Source organism: Cucurbita pepo, chromosome 10 (genome assembly GCF_057944985.1).
Source record: "Cucurbita pepo subsp. pepo isolate OVF chromosome 10, ASM5794498v1, whole genome shotgun sequence".
NCBI lineage: Eukaryota > Viridiplantae > Streptophyta > Magnoliopsida > Cucurbitales > Cucurbitaceae > Cucurbita > Cucurbita pepo.
Window position 1 is genome coordinate 1,770,074 of NC_141807.1, and position 20,270 is coordinate 1,790,343.

Genomic DNA, 20,270 nt, shown 5'->3' on the forward strand with positions numbered 1-20,270 from the left:
AATAACTATTTTAATTTGTAAGTTGAGTTCTTGGTACGTTATTTGCCACCTAATTTAGTTACTCACCCTCGGAGCCCATCACTTTTTAAAAGATATTTTTCATTATTTATCGGGTAAAATGTCCGTGATTGTCTACTTTAACTCGTTACGTATCTCCGGATTTAACCCTACTCCGATCAGTGCATCGCATCGTCTGGTGACTAACTCTAATACCATTTGTAACAACCCAAGTCTACCGCTAGCAAATATTGTCTGCTTTAACCCATTACGTATCACCATTAGCCTCACCGTTTGTAAAACGCGTGCGCTAGGGAGGAGTTTCCACATCTTTATAAGGAATGTTTCGTTCCTCTCTTCAATTAATGTGGGATCTCAACGTTTTAAAAACTGAAACTGACGTTAATACATAACGAGCTAAAGTGAATAATATCTACTAGCAATGAGATTGAGCTGTTACAAGAGAATCCTATATCAGTGTCAACACGAAATGCTCAACTCATTGTGATCTAGAGATAGGCTCGAGGCTAAAGTTATACAAGTACAACATGTTTCATTAGTCATTATACACTAATAAACAAAACATTTCTTGTTAAGACAACCCATAATTTGAGTCGATGAAAAGACGATTCGTCGCATCGACTCGTTATCCTCAACATCATGAAGACAATAACTAGTTCAAAGTAAAGCATAATCCAACAGTATCAGTAACCCAGGAATGCTTTCATTGTTCCTTCTTTTGCTTATGTTCTAAGAGTTCTTAATAAGGATAATAGTACAGAGACGTGTGAACAACAGAAAGAATCTGACCTTAATCTGCGAGATGATTTTTGATCAAGCTTGCCACATATTGAGCAATATGAAGTGAGCCAGCTTCAGAGCAGCAAAATGCATGTTTATGGCCCTCCTCCCTTTTAACTGATACATCAATTTCAGGGACCTGCTTGCAAATCTGTGGACCAAAGACAACATAAACTATCAAACTAGAACTTGAAATCACCATGGCAGTCTCATTACTTTGAGCCCTTTAGCCCCTTTCCTTTTTCTCAAATGGCTTATCGTTGTACTTCCCGATTCCGATCGTCATAAACGATATGAACTATAAACTCTTCAGCAAAAGTATTGAAGAAACTACATTCGTCCAGCAGAATTGGTTCACAAAATGAAAATGGAAGAACAGTTCATATCTTACCTCCTCAAACACATGCATAGGAGCCCAGTGATCATCCTTACAGAACAAAAATGATAATTTCTCACTTGCTTTCTTCATAAATTTCCAATCTGGTGTTTCTGAAAGCTGAACATTGTCCATAAACAATCAGATGTAGAAATTTGATTGATTATTGATATTAGGCTTTGTTCTGTGTGAAACGTCATTTGTTTACATCTTTTGATTGAACTAATTGGACAAACTCCTCAAATTTACATCTTGTGACAAGGGAACGCATCTATATTTGGACTACTATTGTAACAGTCCAAACCCACCACTCACAGATATTGTCCGATTTGACCCGTTATATATCGCCATTAGCCTCAAGGTTTTAAAACGTATCTGCTAGGGAGAAGTTTTCACACTCTTATAAGGGATGCTTTGTTCCCCTCTCCAACCGATGTGGGATCTCACAATCCACTCCCCTTGGGGGCCCAACGTCTTTGCTAGCACACCTCCCAAGAGGCCCTGGTCAGAGTAGGACTAGACCCTCTCCATAGTAGACAAAAAACCGTGAGGCTGATGGCGATACATTACGGGCTACAACGGACAATATCTATTAGCGATGGGTTTGGGCTGTTACAACTATACTATATTTCAGATAGTGCAACGCCTCAGAGCAAAAGATTAGAACAAAAACTAAAACAAGCTAGGCTTCTCTCAATGATTAAAAAATGTTATGCAAATGAGATTTACGATTAATTATGGTTCGTACAATCATATGCTTACAAATCTCATGGCATCCAATACGACCAAACGAAAGTGATTGTTCATAGTGAGTACCTTCTCAAACTCCGTCATTGCCATGTATAGCACATTTCGCATTGTATGGTACTGTCGAAAACAAAGATAATATTCCAAATATCAAAACGAACAGTCATGTCGTCGAACCAAAATTTGTAGCAGGTACGAGCAGATACTAAAAAAGCACATACTAAGGATAATATATTAGATTTCATTTCACCTTTAGCAAGTGAGAGCAAGCAGCCTCACTAGCAGTTCTGGACCATGACTTCCCAATAGTTTTTTTCACAACAAAACTTGAAGCTCGAACCGGTAATACGCCCAACAGCGCGGCAAAAGAAGAAAACAAAGTTGATAGCAGTGGGGATCTGCACCAAATTTTCAACCCAGCAGAGCTCAGAGAGACAAAACTTGCACTACCAAAACATAGAATGACCTCATAGGTTAGCTTTAATGGATGCTTAAAGGATTAAGGTCCAGTTTGTGGGCAATGAATGGAAGGACTTCTACATGGTCCAGTTTGATTAACTATTAAGGTCATATGAACCAATATTTAACACCCTTAACTGGTTAACAACCAAGCACATATCCATTAGTCTTAACTTCTAAGTGACTTCAAATTGGCTCAACCCGAGTGCACACGCACTGGACAACGCAGATACTCTCCTACACGACCAACAGAATCCGAAAGTTTCCAAATTACACAAGTTTGTGGTCAAGCCAACAAAGCCATGTTACACGGTGCGGTGTATAGCTGTTTGAGAAAGTAAAACTTTCGAGATTCGAAGTCTCGAACTCAAAGTCCATCAACTATCATCTATATGTCTCATTTGCTACCAACTAAATAGAGTATCTAAAATGTAGATGCGGGAAGGTAGAATTCATGTTATCAGACAAAATAACGCACGTACCCTGCGAGTTTTTCGATAAGAAGTTGCCAACGTGATTGTCTGTTCACCATCATAAATGGATACAATCCAATGCAATACACAACCTATAGGATCAAGAAGAATTTCCATTGAACCATGTCTTGAAAGTTAAGAACACATAAGATGCACAAAGAGTTTAAGGCCATACCCGATCCGGGAACCAACGGCACAATTCAATGGAGATAGGCGATCCAATAGAATGCCCAACCTTTAAAGATAACTAACGAGTCAGTTACCACGGAAAATATAATGTACAAGTACAAACAATCATGTGGGCTGTCTTGTTATTAGACAAGTAACAAGAAAAGTACAAGCAGCACAACAAGCAACTATTGTGTATGGGCAAAGAATAAGATGTACACGGATAATATCGAAACGATACAAACGAAAATTTTGCACCGTGCAATTCTTTTATGACTATTGTGAAAATATAGCATCAATTGTGTAAATACCAGTAGTAGTGGAATTTCTTTGTTCTGTAGCTCTTGTTTAACAAATTCAATCTGCAAAAGAAAGATGAATATAGTTCAGCCCCATTCAGAATTCTGATATCAACCCTTGAAATATGAAAGGGAAAGGGGCCTGCAATGCTATCTCCAATTACAAAGCTATCTTGGACATGCAAAATGAAGTCCCCTAGCTTATAAAGGAACTGTATCATTGTTTAACAAGCCCAAGCCCACTGCTACCAGATATTGTCCTCTTTAGACTTTCCCTTTCGGGCTTCCCCTCAAGGTTTTAAAATGCGTTTGCTAAGAAGAGGTTTCCACACCCTTATAAAAAATGTTTTGTTCCTCTCTCCAACCGATGTGAGATCTCACAATCCACCCTACTTGGAGACCTAGCATCCTCGCTGGCACACCACTTGGTGTCCATGCCCCTTCGGGGTTCAGCCTCCTCGCTGGCACATCACCCAATGTCTAGCTCGAATACCATTTATAATAGTTCAAACCCACCACTAGTAGATATTATCCTCTTTGGACTTTCCCCTTCTGGTTTCCCCTCAAGGTTTTAAAATGCGTATGCTAGGGAGAGGTTTCCACACCCTTATAAAGAAAGCTTCGTTCCCCTCCCCAACCAATGTGGGATCTCACAAGTTTCCTCCTTTAAGTCATAAACAATTCAATCAAATCGACGGAGAAAAACATACAGTTACCTTATGATCAATTTGTTCTTGTAATGAAAATAACCTTCCACCTTCCCAGTCCTGAAAGATAAAATTAAGCATAAAATTTGTTCTTGCAAAAAACTACTGGGGAAATTTATAAAATTAAGCATAACAGATATAAACTTTACATAAACCCTTGACCAAGTACCTTCTTCGTTTGACATATATGTCCAATAGCTGAAAGTAGACAGAAGCAGGGCCAAAGAACATAAATGGAACAAGAAAAAGTGTAAGCTCAAATATACAACAAGATTTAATGCTTTCTTAGAAAAAAAAAAATGAAAAGGATATGAACAAAGTCAAAAACTCATGGTCTTGCCTGTTATAGAAACACGGCCTCCAAGCAACTGATACAATGATTCCACAAAATCTTTATAAAACGAAATAATCCCTGTCTTAGAACAAACCCCAAAACAATCCACATTCAGAAGTTAAGTAGAAATCAACAAAATCATCGAAAACCCACATCGAAAAAGCCAAATGCACCTGGATTTCCAGGTATGAACAATACGTGCAATGATGGATTATCCGAGTGAATCTCCAGCAATTCATTGGTGTAGCTATCAAAACCCAGAAAGGGCAAGGCGATTTAGTTCATAGAAAACGAAATTCCAGAGAAATTCCAGTAAACATAAACGAGAATCAATTACCCTGATACATTGCATAAACGAAACTCCACACGCCTTCTACTAAACGATTGCAGATCTTCTTGATCCATATGGACAAACGAACAACTCCAAAAAGTGTTCAACCTCAACGATTTTCCAAGTGAATTAGCTGGCTGTGAAAGGGAGCAGTGTGTTGACTATGGTGCAACACTGTGATGAAAAATTGAAGAAACTACGCACCACGTTGCATTACATCAAACAAAAAATGGCTAATGAAAAGTTTAGCTTAAAGTGATGATAATGAACATCGTGAATTTGGTGGATCGAACGGTGAACATGTCTTCCCTTTACTTCGCTTGTATTTTATTTATTTATTTATTATTATTTAAATCACTATTTTACATTTATTTTTAAATACATAGTTTTTATTATAAAAAAAAAATAAATAAATTAAAATATTGTAATAAATTCAATAATATTTTATAAGAAAAAAAAAATATAAATAATCTTAATATAATTTGTAAAAGACTCCAATTTCAATATATTTTTTTATTTTTTTTTTTATTTTAAAAAGCCATTAAAAAAATTGAAAAGTCTATTGGTTATACCTATAAAATAGGAAATGGAATCCTAAATTAACCGTTAAAAGGGAAATGACGAAAAGGCCCCCGAGGATGTGTTGAAGGCCTTAACTAATTTAAAAACCGACAAAACGGTAAATCCTATTATTCAGGTTTAAAACTAGAAAATAAACCACCAAAAATAAGAGGTCACCCCGTTCCCGTTCCCGGTTGCCGGTAGCCCGTTCGTGGCTTCCCATTACTTATTTATTTATTCATTTTAAAATCCCATATTAATCCATAATCCATAATCCATAATTCTGTGAAGGGATTCTGGTTTTTGGGTTCCAAACATGTTTGGAGTTTTGATCACACGATGCCTCTTGTAAGTAATTCTAATTTTTCATCTTAATTATTCCTTTTCTTTTTTTCTTTTTTTTTTTTTTTTTTACATTTAAATTAATTTATTTGGGGATTTTAAGGATGGTTTTTGGATATGCCTATCCGGCATTTGAATGTTACAAAACACTGGAGAAGAGCAGCCGGAGCCTAGACGTTGAATCGCTTCGTTTTTGGTGCAAATATTGGTAATTTTCATTTAATTTAATTTAATTTAATTTAATTATTAAGGGTAATTTTGTTAATTATTGTGTTTTAATTTGTTGTTTTTGTAGGATTATTGTGGCTATTTTTACATTTTTTGAGAGGATTGCTGATGTTTTAATTGCTTGGTATGCTTCTTGTTTCTGGGTTTTATTTCTTTAATTTCTTGTAATATTTATTGTCTTATGCTTTTTATTTTTATTTTTTATAAATTAAAAAAAAAAAAACAAACAAATCTTGAGAAGGCTTCCTGTGTATGGAGAAATGAAGCTGCTTTTTCTTGTCTACTTGTGGCATCCAAAAACCAAGGTAATTTTGTGTTAATTTTAATATTCGGGCTGTCACTGATCCATTCGGGGTGGGTGGGTGAATACTGATGGAGGTATAGCCTCGTAAGTTTAATGAACATCTCTACTAATAATATAATGCAGGGGAGTGGGCACGTGTATGGAACAATGTTGCAGCCATATTTGGCGAAGAATGAAGCAGAAATAGAGAGAATGACAGTGGAAATGAAAGTGAGGGCTTGGGATTTGAGTTACCTTTTTTGGACAAACTTCTCAGAAATGGCTCATGCTGGCTTCCTTAAAGTCCTCAAATGTGCTGCTGATTTCCAGTCTGCTAAGTTCAAGAACTCCCCCTTCATAATTCAGGTATTGCTTTATTCCTTCCCATTCTCTCTGGATCATCTCTAAAACATAGTAATTAGTGTCTCATCTGTTGAGCCGAGAAGAAAAATGACTCAGTAATTAGTGTCTCATCTAGTGAGCCGAGAAGAAAAACGACCCAGTAATTAGTGTCTCATCTAGTGAGCCAAGAAGAAAAAACGACCCAGTAATGTCTTATCAAACTGTAATTAAATTGCAGCATACATTTGAAATTTGATACGAAAATTGGGCGATGTAAATTTTGGATGGGCTTGAATGATTGGAAAAGCCCAAGAGAAATTGGACTCTAGCCCAATGATGAAGCCCAGCCCACTTGAATGATTGAAAAAGCCCAAGAGAAATTGGACTCTAGCCCAATGATGAAGCCCAGCCCAATGGAGCTGAATAATTAATCTGGATTACGCGTAAGATTCTAGTTATTACTAATTTAAAAATTTAAAAATTTAACCTATGGATTATAAACTAATAAAATGCTTAATAGATTTGAGCCACGTGGCAGAAACTGGATGGTCCATTTTCTGATTTCAGTCGATAAATATTCTGCCCTAATTACGAATTACGATTCGACATTTTATTTTCAGTAAATTCTAAAGAAATTGGACTCAGTATCGTCGCCATTAATGGCATTTATAGCGATTCCGATGACTAATTCAAAGTATTGTTCAGATTCCAAAAATCTTTGAGATTTTCACTAACGATTCTTACTTTAATTGAAATACAGCAGAGAGTCGATCAGAACTCGCCGATGGCGTCGTCACCGCCTCCGAACAAATTGCCCTCGTTTTCGTCCCGAGTCGCTGATAAGATGACCGATTCACCGAGAGGCGCGCCGCAGTCACCCGTCGGAATCGTCCGCGGCGATCCGGACATGACGGAAGCAGACGGCGGCCAGTCTCCGGACTTCTGTGAAACAGAGAGTTTCGTTAATGAGGAAGATAAACCTTCATCTCCATATCCCCCAGCGGTTCGAGCTCGCTTAAGGCGAATTAAACCACAATCATAGATGTTTGTAAATGTGAGAAAGCTGTACAAAAATGGAACGAATTCAGAGGGAAAATATAATTGAAAATGGAATTCTATGTTGCGAATTTATTCGAATGTTGAAACTGTGTCTATTTTTATGAATGTATTTGGAAAATCTAGTCTCCTTAGAGATTGGATTTTGCTAATTTGTGCATGGAAATTGAAAATAAGAGCGATTTATACAGCGAAATCGAATCGATTTAGGTCAATTACAGCGGCTGAAGAAGTCGTCGTCGTCGTCGTCAATAGGCCAATCCAAAATCCCGAGAAAACCACGCCGTCATAGGCAAATGCAGGACCGGAATACTCGGATTATTGACGGAATGATACAGCCTCTGATGAATCCGAGACAACTGGAGATCGGATTGCCGGTAGAGAATCGGAGCCAGAAACCGTGGAAAAGATTGGGGCCAGCGGAATAGGAAGAAGCGGACATAGGTTGGAGATAAGCCCAAGCGGCCTGCTTAACGAGGCGGTTGCGGATCAAGATTTCGTAGCCGGAGTTAGCGGGGGAGGCGGCGGTGGGAGAGTTGACGGCGACGGCGGAGGAGGGAAGGATGTCCTTGAGGGAGGTGTAGGATTGAGAAGAGGACTTGGAGAGGAGCCTCAAGTCAATAGGGGACGGCGGTGGAGCAGGGGAAAGGGTGCCGTTTTGCGGAGGCATGGCGGAGGAGGGAATCAAGCTTCTACGGCAGAGATTAGCAGGTGATGGCGACGGCGACGGCGACGGCGGTGGGTAGGTTTTCTGTGCGGCGGATTTGGCCATAGAACGTCGAAAATGTGTAGAGAGAGAAGATGGTTACGGTTTTAGTCAGAGGAAAAGAAAAACGTTGTGGCGAAAGAAAACACGGAGGCTTCGCCTTCGCAATTATTTGCAAACTTGTCTCTTTCTGACGTGTTTTCCTTTTCATTTTTTTAAATGTTAAATTATTGAAAATATTCCACAATTTTCACAAATATTCTTAATTTTGTTTTTAAAAACTCTAAATATTTAAAAGAAAATCATTATATCTTATTTTTAAAATAGTCTATTAATTCCTTAATTATTTTTCAAATTTTACATTTGGTCAATGTTTTATGTCGATTGAAATGTTTTATGTCAATTGAATTATGTTCCAGTTATCTCTAAACAACATAAAATATATTTTTAAGCGTGATCCAATAGTATTTAAATCATTTTTAATAATTTATATTCTTATTTAGATAGACCAAGTGACTTGCCTCCCACTACCAATAATTGATTTTGGTACTTCAAACAAATAAATAAAATTTATAAAATAACCAAAAAAAAATCCAAAATTATTATAATTGTTAACTTATTATTGATTAGTGACCTGTGGGTTCCATAACTTTGAAAAGTTTAATTTTGTTGGTAGACAGACTTTATTAAAATGACAATATATTTTCGAACTTTTGACTTTATTAAAATGACAATATATTTTTGAACTTTTTTTTTTTTAAATAGAAAAAATCTTATTAATTAATTCATGATTTGTGGGTTCATAATTTTAAAGAAGAATCTTATCTTGATTCTTAAATTTATGGTTTTTTCTTTTTTTAAATGTCAACTTTGATTGTGGGTTCGTTTTACATAGATTCTAAAAAAAATTAAAAATAATGAAACAAAAATAAACGTAGATGTAAATTTTTTTAATTTATTTTAGAAAGTAAAGCAAAATTTTCATAAATTCCAAATGAAGATGGAGTTGATCAATTTTCTTTCATTTTAAAGATTTTGCAAAAATAAAAATAAATATTAATGTTAGAAGAAATAAATAAAAAGATGAAAATGTATTAAAATTTACAAAAATATTTTAAAAAGATGAAAAGTTTGTGGTGGTCCAAAGCCAAACCCACCGCGGACCAATCAGAACTGTTTGGACCCATCGTAGTCAGATCTCCACCCAAGTTAGTGAAGACTATATAATATACTAAGATTTCAATGAAATAAAGTTGAAAACTATATAATATACTAAAATTTCAATGACATAAAGTTAAAGACTATATAATATACTAAGATTTCAATGACATAAAGTTGAAGGAAGACTATATACTAAGATTTTACTGAAATAAATCTTAGGTGGAATCAAACCCATCAAATTTGACCAAATAAATATGTATTCAACCATCCATTTTTCTTCGATTTTACATAAAAGCTTCTAAATTTTCCTCCTAGTAAAAAAGGTGTTAAAATGTTTAGAAATAAAACAATTCTTTCAAAATCAATTTTAATTGTATGTAAAATATGTTTAAAAGTATAAAATATGGCATTAAATTGATTTTTGAATGATGAAAGGCTTGTTCGAGAGTGACTTCGAACATGAAAAAAGTGTTTTAACCAAAACATTCGAAGAAGTTTTTGATAATAATAAATAGAATGCACCGAGGTCTATAGTAATCTATGGTTTCCATAATCCTTGGTTAACAACAAACTTTGTCTCAAAATTTCAATTAAATCAAACTATTTCTTCGCCTTATCAGAGATATCTCAAATCAAACCCCTTTATTGTTAAAATGGATTTGAAACTGAAGATGAAAAGTTTTACCAACGCATTGAAGCTCTTGGTGGCCTAATAATGTCTGGAAACCGATCTTACATGCGTCTGCCCATCTGCAACCTTACAAAAGTTTGTTTCTATTTCCTGAAATGATCCAAGTTCATAAAAAATCAAACAGAATAGAGGTCGAAAGAGATAGAAGCACAAGCATATGTAAATACGAACCTCCGCACACCGCGTACGACTAGTCCTTGCAATTTATATTCTATACCATGCTTGGAATATCTTCCCAGTACATTACTTGGGTTATAGAAATTACACTGTACAGTTGAGCTTGAGTTCCAGTACAATTCAACTGTTTGTTTGGCTATAAATCACATCTTGAGTAATGAGAATGGGAACAGATAATTAATGAATTAAAGTCCGACCTGTTCCTTTGTCACCTCTGTCTTAAGTTAACATCAGATGGTGCTTCGACTGTCTCCGAATGTGGGCTTCCTGGTCTTGGCCTTTGGGCACTGACATCAGATATCAAAAAGTCCTGAGAAACCATATGCGATTCATCCCATGCAATATCTGCTGTAGCTAAAGTGAAAGAATTCAACTCTATCGTCAGTTCTTTCTATGGTTTCTTTCCCTTTCTTGAAATTTATTATTAAAAAAATATGAATAACAAGATGGTGGTATTAAATAAGGATACAATCTGTTCTCCACATATCTGTAATGCTAACTTCAGCATCTGACAACAGCCAGTAATCTGCATCATTCTGCAATCAAATAATAGGAGCATATAAAAAGCAATCAACCATGATCTGATCTCATGAATAATGATGGACCAAAGCCATTTGCACAGATCACGCATGTGAACACACACATATCATGTAATTCATTGTAGTGAAATGAGTTAAAACGAGTGAAGATAAGCGAGGTGTCTTTTAGGACATGTATCCCAATCTATTCTCTTTATATTCCCTGGAAAAGTATGTCGTGGCATATTTATCTATGCTCTTTTTGACATTTTTCTCAATGTGAATATATTATACAAGGATGATTGCTTACATCAAATTCTGAAGGAATAATCTTCATCATTCCCCCAGGAAACTCATTTGAACCAATCACATCACAGCTACTGCTGTATTGGGACAGGTGAGCTTGAGGCTCTATTTCGTCTCTACTACTCTCCCCGATGGCTTCTGTTGCTAGATGTTCGTTTGATCCTGAACTGGAAGCATGCAGGAAGTTCCTGGGTGGCTTGACCACATTCACCTCCTCAAACTTTTCCTCAAATTGACTAAGAAACAAGGAGAATTTTAATACGAAAAAACAATTAAATTCTTGTTTGCATAAGAAAGGTTACAGTTACTAAATAAGAAAAACTGAAAAGATAGAAAAATGGATATTATATGAACAATCATTTAATTAACTCTTCACGGAATGTGATCTATAAGAATCAGCCTCTAAAGAGAATAACACAATGATGTAGGGAAAAGGATACCTGACAAGATATACATCGATAGGACCCATCGTACTCCTAAGAACTATCCTATATCTTCTCTGTGGATAATCAACAGCCTAGCATGATGAAAATAAGAATGTGCTTTCAGCTATCAGAAAAGGGGGACCAAAAAGGATATGGCGCATAACAAATAGCTTTCTAAAAACTTTAAGCCCATTACTTCATCAGGATCAGGAACTTCCAATGTGGTTCCATGAGGAGCTTTAATTGCTATCAGCGTTTCATTCTGCCCAAAAAAGGAGAGCTAGTTTAAGTTTTAGCAAGGTTTTCATATAATGAACTAAACGTGTACGGTTTCATATAAAAGTTACTGTAAAAAATATTAATATATAGCTAAAGCTCCATCCGATCATCATTTCACTAACAAGTGTCTTATACGTGTGAGGTGTCCAACACGTGTTAGACATGAATACGCTAGTTAAACTGAAGTGTTTGTGTTTGTTAGGACGATATAAATAAATATTAAAATTAGAAGTAATGTTCGAGCTCAAATAAAGTATTTATGACAAGTTCACCTGAAAGCAAGGCAAGCTTTTAATGTCTTCTTCTGTCACAAAGAGCCATCTATCATGATTGGAAACATATGCAATGTTGTTATTTTATTCATATAGCACTAAGTGGAAATGGAACAGAATGGAGCAGAAAAGAACTTGTACTTTTGGAGATTTTCGTCTTCACTCAGATTCCTCAGTCTTTCCTGCAATGTTCTGCAATATAATTATGGACATGAGTTTATCGTTTTTTATTCAAGATATAGAAATGAATAACAGAATAAATATGCAACCTTATCTTATCATTTAATCTACGCTCTTCAAAAGAAAGGTTTTCAACATCCACCTGCAGGATACAAAGTGCACTCTCAAATTAGGACTGTTACACAGAATAGGTTCAAGATAAAGACATTATTGGACATTTCAGTACATAGTTGTACAAACGAAAACTAGAACTTCCTTTAAAATAATTCTTAAAAACAAAAATGCCAGAGTTTTAAAGCCCAAAGACAGTAGTCAAAGCTACAAACCTGCAACATAGAAGTATCACTATCCACATTTCCTGGAACTTGTGTATTGAATCCCCTGTGAAAATATTGAATAGACTTCTAAATGAATCATTTGTTTCAATTTATTATCAATATTTCTATTTAACAAACGAAATGAAAACGAAAAAAAAAAAAAACTGAACCAACACATCTATTGTACATTACTTCCAATATATTATGTTTTTCAGCTTCTTTTCTATGAGACCTATGCCTTCCAAAACATTTGTTATGTCATATATTCTCCTTTTCTGCACCTGTGTGATGTATATCTCATATTAGTCACCACTAGACAGAAAATCAAAGTTCAATGTATTTTATATTTTACCTGCAAAGTTTCTGCAGCTTTGTTTAAGTCAAGAATGCCATCCCTTGCTTGCTTAATTAAATTGATGAATTTTTTGGTCAGAAGACCTAAAAGTTTCAGATACTTTCAAACACCATTGATGTGACAAGAATCCATGCATCGAGGTAGCTTGGACTGAATGAATAATATTAAATTGGCAAGAACTGCAAAGTTACCTAAAGAACTGTCATATCGACAGTTTCCAGCTGGAGTAAGAGGAGAATAAATGCCTGCTATAAGAGAAAACTAATTAATATTATTCATGCTGTTTTAATACTCATCAAAGGATTATACTATTAAAATTCAGAAATTCCCTTAAAAAGTCCATACCCCATAACGCCCCACAAACAAAACAGGATTCAAAATATTGACCAATTAATTTTCAGCAACAATGTCATATAAAAAAAAGTTACCAGCTACAACTTTCAACCTAAGAATATTAAAACCATATAAAATTTCTCACTAGTGTCTGAGATAGGTGTTTGAGTCCCAGATTGTTGAAGGTAATAATAGAGTTTGAATGAGTTACTGCCGAAGAGAAGGAGGAGGTGAATTCAATTTCATCCACACAAATCTCAACCAACTCCGGGAATCCCCCTATAAAAGGACCTCCCTCCCCATCACTCAAATCACTCCTCCTCTCAATCTCACTTCAGTTTTCTGTTGTCACCAACAACTGGTATCAGAGCTATCTTGCAGCAGCAAAAAATGGCAGCAGAAAAACAAGTTGAGAGCTACGTTCAGCCCGCCATCCCGAGGTTCGATGGTCACTATGATCATTGGGCGATGTTGATGGAAAATTTTCTCAGATCAAAGGAGTTCTTTGATATGGTGGAGACGGGTTATGAAGAGCCAAATGAAGGCGAGGTACTCTCAGCTGGTCAACAGCAACTGTTGGCAGCATCGAAGTTGAAGGACCTGAAGGTCAAGAACTATTTATTTCAGTCAATTGATAGGACTATCTTGGAAACAATGCTTCAGAAGAAGACATCCAAGGAAATTTGGGATTCTATGAGGAGGAAGTATCAAGGCTCAACGAAAGTAAAACGTGCTCAACTACAAGCCGTCAGAAGAGACTTTGAAATTCTCCAAATGCAAAAGGGAGAAACGGTGAATGATTATATTGGCAAGGTTATAAGTCTTGCAAGTAAAATGAGGATGCATGGTGGTTCAATCACGGAGGTTGCGGTCGTAGAAAAGATTTTGCGATCACTAACTCCAAAGTTCGATTACATTGTATGTTCTATCGAAGAAGCAAACAATGTCGAAGAGATGCAAATAGATGAACTCCAAAGCTCCCTGTTAGTACATGAGCAGAGGCTCAATCGTACAAGTGCAATAGAGGAGATGACAGCCTTAAAAATATCCACACCAGGTGAAGCTTCAAGCCCTAGAGGTAGAGGGCAAAGAAGAGGCAGAGGTCGTGGGAGAGGCAGTCGAGAAAGAAGTGGAGATGTTGGCAGGTCAGCAGACCTAGTCAGAAATGATTATGAAAACAAAGGCAAGAGACACTTTGACAAGTCTAAGGTGGAATGCTACAGATGTGGACGCCTTGGACATTACAAAAATGAATGCTATACCAGGCTCCAAAAGGAGAAAAGAGATCAATCCAATTTTGTGGAGAGAAGAGAAGAAGAAACATTATTAATGTCATTCCATGCTATGAAGGTTGCAGATCAAGGTGTATGGGTCGTAGACTCTGGATGCAGCAATCATATGACAGGTTGTAAGGAATTCTTCTCAACTCTAGATGAAAATTTTCATACTACGGTTTCTCTCGGAAACAATTCAACTCTCCAAGTGATGGGGAAAGGAACCGTAGATATCAAGACTAGAAATGGCTTTGTAGAGTCTATTTCTAATGTATTCTACATTCCTGATCTGAAGGCCAACTTACTTAGTATCGGTCAGTTACAAGAAAAGGGGTATGTGATCACATTCCAAAATGATGAATGTGAAATTTATGACTCCAAAAGAGGATCGATTGCTAAGATGAAGATGACCACCAACCGTCTATATCCGTTGACGTTAAATATCGTTGCCAAAAGTTTGATGGTGAAGAAAGAAGATACCACATGGCTTTGGCATTTTAGGTATGGTCATCTACACTTCAAAGGATTAAAGACGTTGTCCTCAAAGAAGATGGTAACTGGGTTGCCAGATATTACTCCACCAACGGAAATTTGCGAGAGCTGTGTAGTAGCAAAACATGAAAGAAACTCTTTTTCATCCGGAAAATCAAGAAGAGCTCAAGCAATTTTGGAGTTGATTCATTCGGACATATGTGGTCCCATCTCTCCAGCATCAAATGGTAACAAGAAATATTTCATGACCCTCATCGATGATTTTAGTCGAAAAACATGGACTTATTTCTTGCACGCCAAATTAGAAGCCTTTGATTGCTTCAAAAAATTTTGTGCTACTATGAAGACGGAAACTGGAAGAAGAATCAAGGCTTTAAGAACTGACAGAGGTGGAGAGTTCTGCTCGAACGAGTTTACTAAATTTTGTGAAGAGAAGGGCATACGGAGGCAGTTAACAACAGCATATACACCACAACAAAATGGTGTGGCCGAAAGGAAAAACAGGACCATTCTCAACATGGTTCGAAGTTTACTAAATAAAGGAGAAGTCCCGAAGGAATTCTGGCCAGAAGCTGTCGTGTGGTCCGTTCACATTCTCAACCGGAGTCCTACCTTTTCTGTTAGAGATATGACTCCACAAGAAGCATGGAGCGGAAGAAAACCTGCAGTAGACCACTTTAGAATCTTTGGGTGCATAGCATATGCACACGTTCCTGATGAGAAAAGGAAGAAACTTGAAGACAAGAGTTTGAAGTGTGTGTTCCTTGGAGTAAGCGAGACCTCTAAGGCGTACAAGCTCTACGATCCTTTGACAAAGAAGGTGGTGGTAAGTCGTGATGTAGTCTTTGACGAAACGAAGACTTGGACATGGGAAGAAAAGATCACTGTGAATCAGCAGATTCCTGTAGATCTTGAAGAAGAACAAATTGAAGCCCCGATTCAGCCTCACTTTGAGCATGGAGAGAGCTCATCACAAGCTCAACAAGAAGAACCAGTAGAAGAAGATCATGATCATAATCAAAGAAATCCAAGAACAAGAAAGAGACCAAATTGGATGATTGATTATGAGATGGACTATGAATCAAGTGATAGCGGTTATTTTGCATTCTTTATGGATAGTGATCCAATTGTCTATGAAGAAGCGGTAAAGGAGAAGAAATGGAAGGAAGCTATGGACAGTGAAATCAAATCCATAGAGAAGAACAAGACTTGGGAGCTCACCGATCTTCCTAGAGGACAGAAAACAATCGGAGTAAAATGGGTTTTCAAAACCAAGTTGAATGAAAACGGTGAGGTGGATAAGTACAAAGCGCGACTTGTTGCAAAAGGATACAAGCAAAAGTATGGAATTGATTATAAGGAGGTATTTGCACCAGTGGCACGTCAAGACACTATCAGGCTCATAATTTCTATTGCAGCACAGAAATCTTGGCCTATTTATCAACTTGATGTGAAATCGGCCTTCTTACATGGAGAGCTTCAAGAAGAGGTATATGTGGAGCAACCAGAAGGTTTTGTTAAAAAAGGCAAAGAGGAACAAGTATACAAGTTGAAGAAAGCTTTGTATGGTTTGAAGCAAGCTCCGAGGGCATGGTACAGTCGCATTGATTCTCATTTTGAAAAGATGGGATTCACTAAATGCCCGTATGAACATACGTTGTATGTGAAAACTAAAAAGGGAGGTAACATTATCATTATTTGCTTATACGTTGATGATTTAATATTTACTGGCAATAATGAAGAAATGTTTGAATTTTTTAAGAAGAGCATGATGAAGAAATTTGAAATGACAGATCTTGGCTTGATGAGATATTTTCTTGGAGTAGAAGTTACTCAAACTCCCGCAGGTAACTTTATCTGTCAGAAGAAGTATGCTCAAGAATTACTTGAAAGATTTAAATTGGATGAGCGCACAGTTGGAACTCCATCAGAATTGGGTTTAAAGTTGCACAAGGATATTGACGGGCGAGAGGTTGATAATAGGTACTTCAAACAAATTGTGGGAAGTTTGATGTACCTAACTTCAACAAGACCAGACATCATATATGCGGTTAGTATGATAAGTCGTTACATGGAGCATCCAACGGAAAAACATCTCAATGCAGCAAGAAGGATACTTCGTTATGTGAGAGGAACCTTTGATTTGGGGGTATTCTACAAGAAAGGAGATGATCCGAAGATGGTTGGCTATACAGATAGCGACTATGCAGGTGATATAGACGATCGTAAAAGTACTTCAGGAAGTATTTTCATGATGAGTTCAGGAGCTATTTGCTGGTCTTCAAAGAAGCAACCTATTGTAACACTCTCAACTACAGAAGCAGAATTTGTGGCAGCAGCAGCATGCTCATGCCAAGCAATTTGGTTAAGAAAAATGCTTGAAATTCTTAATCAGAAGCAACCAGGTACGACGGTTATATATTGTGATAATATGTCAACTATTAAGTTGTCTAAAAATCCTGTGTTGCATGGAAGGAGCAAGCACATCGATGTTCGATTTCATTTCTTGCGTGATTTGTGTAAAGAAGGCATTATTGAACTCAACTTTTGCCGAAGTGATGAACAAATCGCAGACCTATTCACAAAGCCCTTGAAACAACCATTGTTCGAGAAGCTTAGAAGAAAGATGGGGATGTGCAGAATCCAAGATGTATATCAAGATGACGAAGTGAAGTCCTAAACTGATTTCCGCAGAATTCAGTTTAAGGGAGGGTGTTGAAGGTAATAATAGAGTTTGAATGAGTTACTGCCGAAGAGAAGGAGGAGGTGAATTCAATTTCATCCACACAAATCTCAACCAACTCCGGGAATCCCCCTATAAAAGGACCTCCCTCCCCATCACTCAAATCACTCCTCCTCTCAATCTCACTTCAGTTTTCTGTTGTCACCAACACAGATGTCATTCTCCTTGAAGTTTTTGACTTATTGTACATCCTTCCTCCTTTTGCAGATACGGGTGTCTGAACAGAACTTAGAGAATCTTTAGAAAATCCCTGATCTTGAATGCAGTCATTTGATTCAACCACGTTGGTATACATAACACCTGTCTGCTTTGGTTTCTGAAAAAAACATCAAGGGTTCGACAATATTAGAATTTAGAAGCAAGTAGAATATATATTAGAATTTAGAAGCAAGTAGAATATTAGAAGATAATTTTCAAACACAGCAAAGAAGGATTGAACAATATATGCAATTGAAATAGAAACTAAGAGATCAGTTCAGAATACATGTTCTCAGTAACTATACGCTTACAAGGTCAACAGAAGCATCCTTCCCAGATAAATTAAAACTCTCAAAATGGGTCTCACGGGGTAGACCACAAAACTTAAGCCTTTTGTAGAATGGCTATTGAGTAAGACCAAAAAAAAAAAAAAAACAAAACAAAAGAATTGAACACTTTTAAGTATTTTCCCCTCCAAATGGATCGGTAGAAATTATTTTGATAAAGGTTCCATGTAGTTGTGAATTCAGAAAGTGGGATCTGGCAGAAGTTATAAGTGGAATCAAAATGTTCCAAATCCTGCAATCCCTAGAATCACAGCATTGAGGAGCCGAGTCAAGAGCTAAAGCAAATCCACTCAATCACCCCCTTGTCATTGAGATTGCATCGAAAATATAAATTCAACCCATTTTCAACAGCATTTCAGAAACTTCTAGTATTAGAGAGATTACAAGAAGCCAGTGCATACAATCTCCAAAAAGAAACACATACATTCTGATCACCAAATCAAGTGGCATCCCAAAACCCAACCGTTTCCACTTCCACATCAAACTTTGAGGAGCAAGCCAAGGGCACCTAGCTATGAATATGCAAGGGTTATTAGCCAAGGAACAAGAGCATTTACCAATAATATGCCATCCAGAAGGATCACTGCATATTTACAAGAGATAATTTTCCATTTAATGATCTGTTTTCTTTCTAATTAAAATCTCTAAAGAGCATTTAGCAAGGAGAGAAGCATTCTATTCACTAGAACTGCCTGTTCCCTATACGGGGTTATACCAAGCTTCCATCCTTCAAGGGACAAATAAACTACCTTTCTAATTTGCCGAGTGATAACGATCATTGAAACCCATCCCTTCAGAAATGATGTAGGTAGCTCACTTTACTTGGTAATTGAAGAGGGAGATAAAGTAAGTGGGAATGTTCACCGTGTCAAACAGGATTAATATATGCCTTACTGCTCTCAAGCCTAGATACATAAAACTTCATCCATTATGAAAGCTTCCTCTAATTCTTTAGATCGTGGGGTCCAAAACACAATCTTCCTAGGACAGCCCCAGGAGGCAAACCTAAGGAAGAAAGAATACAAGAGAAAGAGTTGAAATCTAAGGAACGCTAGATGTTGCTAGGACATATAAAATATTGTTGGAATGCCTTAATATCTAAACTATCTACAGCATGTGAGACAGATTCTCTAATGATGTTTAAGGTGTAAAACATAAATGATTAGTCCTTATAACAAGCAACAGGAGTTGAAGACACAGACATCTAACTTCAAATGTTCTTTGATAAGAAGTTAGAAAGGCTTGTTCAACAACGTTTGGAAAGCCCCACTATGAATACTTCCACAGAAAAACACGTACACAATGATTGACCATGATGAGGAAAACATTCCATTTTCAAACAGCTCAGACTGAGACTAATACACGAATCGACTCACTTTGAGGGCTTCATAAAAGTATAATTTAAAACATACAAGCAGCGACGACGAACGTGCAATGGTACATGAATCCATATACGGTTTGAAAGCAACAAGTGACCAAGGAAGCAAATAGCAAATATGCAGCAATGCAGAATAGAGACAAGTCAATAAACAAATTGCAGCACTCACGAGAGGTTTAACAGCGATGGAATCAGGTTCTTGATCAAAAGAATTGGAAGAAGCACGCAGCGGCTTATTCGACTCGAAAGCTAACTGACGCTTAAGAGGCGGCAGGATCTGAGCAGTTTGTGAGTGGGGCAGTGGCTCCGACCTGTTCAGAGCTCCAGAGCCGCCACGCATGGAGGATCCAAAGGCCAAGAGGAAACGAATACAGAGGATTTGCAGATGGAAGATGGAAGATGGAAGATGGGATGAAAAGCCGAGGAAGAAGAGGAATAGGGTTCTATGATCAGAGTGGAACTAAAGGTGAAGATTTGAGGAATAGCATTTGGTAGCTTTTAGATGGGAGGAGGGAAATTTGTTTAGATGGATGTGGAGGGAAGAGTAGCGGAACAAAAATACCTTTTTTTTTAAAAAAACTATTTGCATTTTGACCCCTGAAATCCTTCCATAT

General features: G+C 36.9%; 4 protein-coding genes across 14 annotated transcripts; 1 reads left to right on the forward strand and 3 right to left on the reverse strand.

Annotated features, from left to right (window-relative positions):
- Positions 1 to 530: 530 nt before the first annotated feature.
- On the reverse strand, positions 531 to 6,491 carry LOC111803277 (uncharacterized). 2 transcript variants are annotated; one of them, XM_087127904.1, is made up of 13 exons: positions 6,362 to 6,491; positions 4,699 to 4,829; positions 4,535 to 4,608; positions 4,368 to 4,439; positions 4,197 to 4,225; positions 4,037 to 4,087; positions 3,333 to 3,383; positions 3,029 to 3,088; positions 2,863 to 2,945; positions 2,172 to 2,319; positions 1,991 to 2,041; positions 1,190 to 1,294; positions 531 to 949 (listed from the first exon to the last, which is right to left on the reverse strand). In XM_087127904.1, the coding sequence occupies exons 2-13, from the start codon at positions 4,764 to 4,766 to the stop codon at positions 809 to 811; spliced, it is 933 nt and encodes a 310-aa protein (XP_086984030.1). In that variant the 5' UTR covers positions 4,767 to 4,829; positions 6,362 to 6,491; the 3' UTR covers positions 531 to 808. The 2 variants fall into 2 exon arrangements, with proteins under 2 accessions (XP_086984030.1, XP_023543375.2); XM_023687607.2 differs by lacking the exon at positions 6,362 to 6,491 and having other exon boundaries at positions 4,699 to 4,947.
- LOC111804082 (putative HVA22-like protein g) lies at positions 5,451 to 7,579 on the forward strand. Of its 2 annotated transcripts, none has more exons than XM_023688765.2 (6): positions 5,451 to 5,601; positions 5,699 to 5,803; positions 5,891 to 5,947; positions 6,065 to 6,128; positions 6,251 to 6,472; positions 7,209 to 7,579. In XM_023688765.2, exons 1-6 carry the CDS (start codon positions 5,570 to 5,572, stop codon positions 7,488 to 7,490), a joined length of 762 nt encoding a protein of 253 aa, XP_023544533.2. In that variant the 5' UTR covers positions 5,451 to 5,569; the 3' UTR covers positions 7,491 to 7,579. The 2 variants fall into 2 exon arrangements, with proteins under 2 accessions (XP_023544533.2, XP_086984031.1); XM_087127905.1 differs by having other exon boundaries at positions 7,212 to 7,579.
- LOC111804081 (uncharacterized) lies at positions 7,550 to 8,309 on the reverse strand. The gene has a single exon (XM_023688764.2). It carries the CDS (start codon positions 8,274 to 8,276, stop codon positions 7,791 to 7,793), a length of 486 nt encoding a protein of 161 aa, XP_023544532.1. The 5' UTR covers positions 8,277 to 8,309; the 3' UTR covers positions 7,550 to 7,790.
- Positions 8,310 to 9,900: 1,591 nt separating this feature from the next.
- LOC111803522 (transcription factor E2FA) lies at positions 9,901 to 20,186 on the reverse strand. 9 transcript variants are annotated; one of them, XR_015422729.1, is made up of 18 exons: positions 19,826 to 19,963; positions 19,028 to 19,283; positions 17,884 to 18,049; positions 13,370 to 13,396; positions 13,083 to 13,139; positions 12,889 to 12,974; positions 12,729 to 12,817; positions 12,546 to 12,600; positions 12,309 to 12,361; positions 12,181 to 12,231; positions 12,040 to 12,088; positions 11,685 to 11,750; positions 11,504 to 11,580; positions 11,068 to 11,299; positions 10,709 to 10,775; positions 10,452 to 10,587; positions 10,234 to 10,375; positions 9,901 to 10,152 (listed from the first exon to the last, which is right to left on the reverse strand). XR_015422729.1 is itself a non-coding variant. In XM_023687966.2 (16 exons), exons 1-15 carry the CDS (start codon positions 19,994 to 19,996, stop codon positions 10,448 to 10,450), a joined length of 1,386 nt encoding a protein of 461 aa, XP_023543734.2. In that variant the 5' UTR covers positions 19,997 to 20,186; the 3' UTR covers positions 9,901 to 10,152; positions 10,437 to 10,447. The 9 variants fall into 9 exon arrangements, 5 of the variants coding, with proteins under 5 accessions (XP_023543734.2, XP_086983906.1, XP_086983909.1 ...); XR_015422727.1 differs by lacking the exon at positions 19,028 to 19,283 and having other exon boundaries at positions 13,083 to 13,136; positions 19,826 to 20,186; XR_015422728.1 differs by lacking the exon at positions 19,028 to 19,283 and having other exon boundaries at positions 10,452 to 10,584; positions 19,826 to 20,186.
- Positions 20,187 to 20,270: the final 84 nt, after the last annotated feature.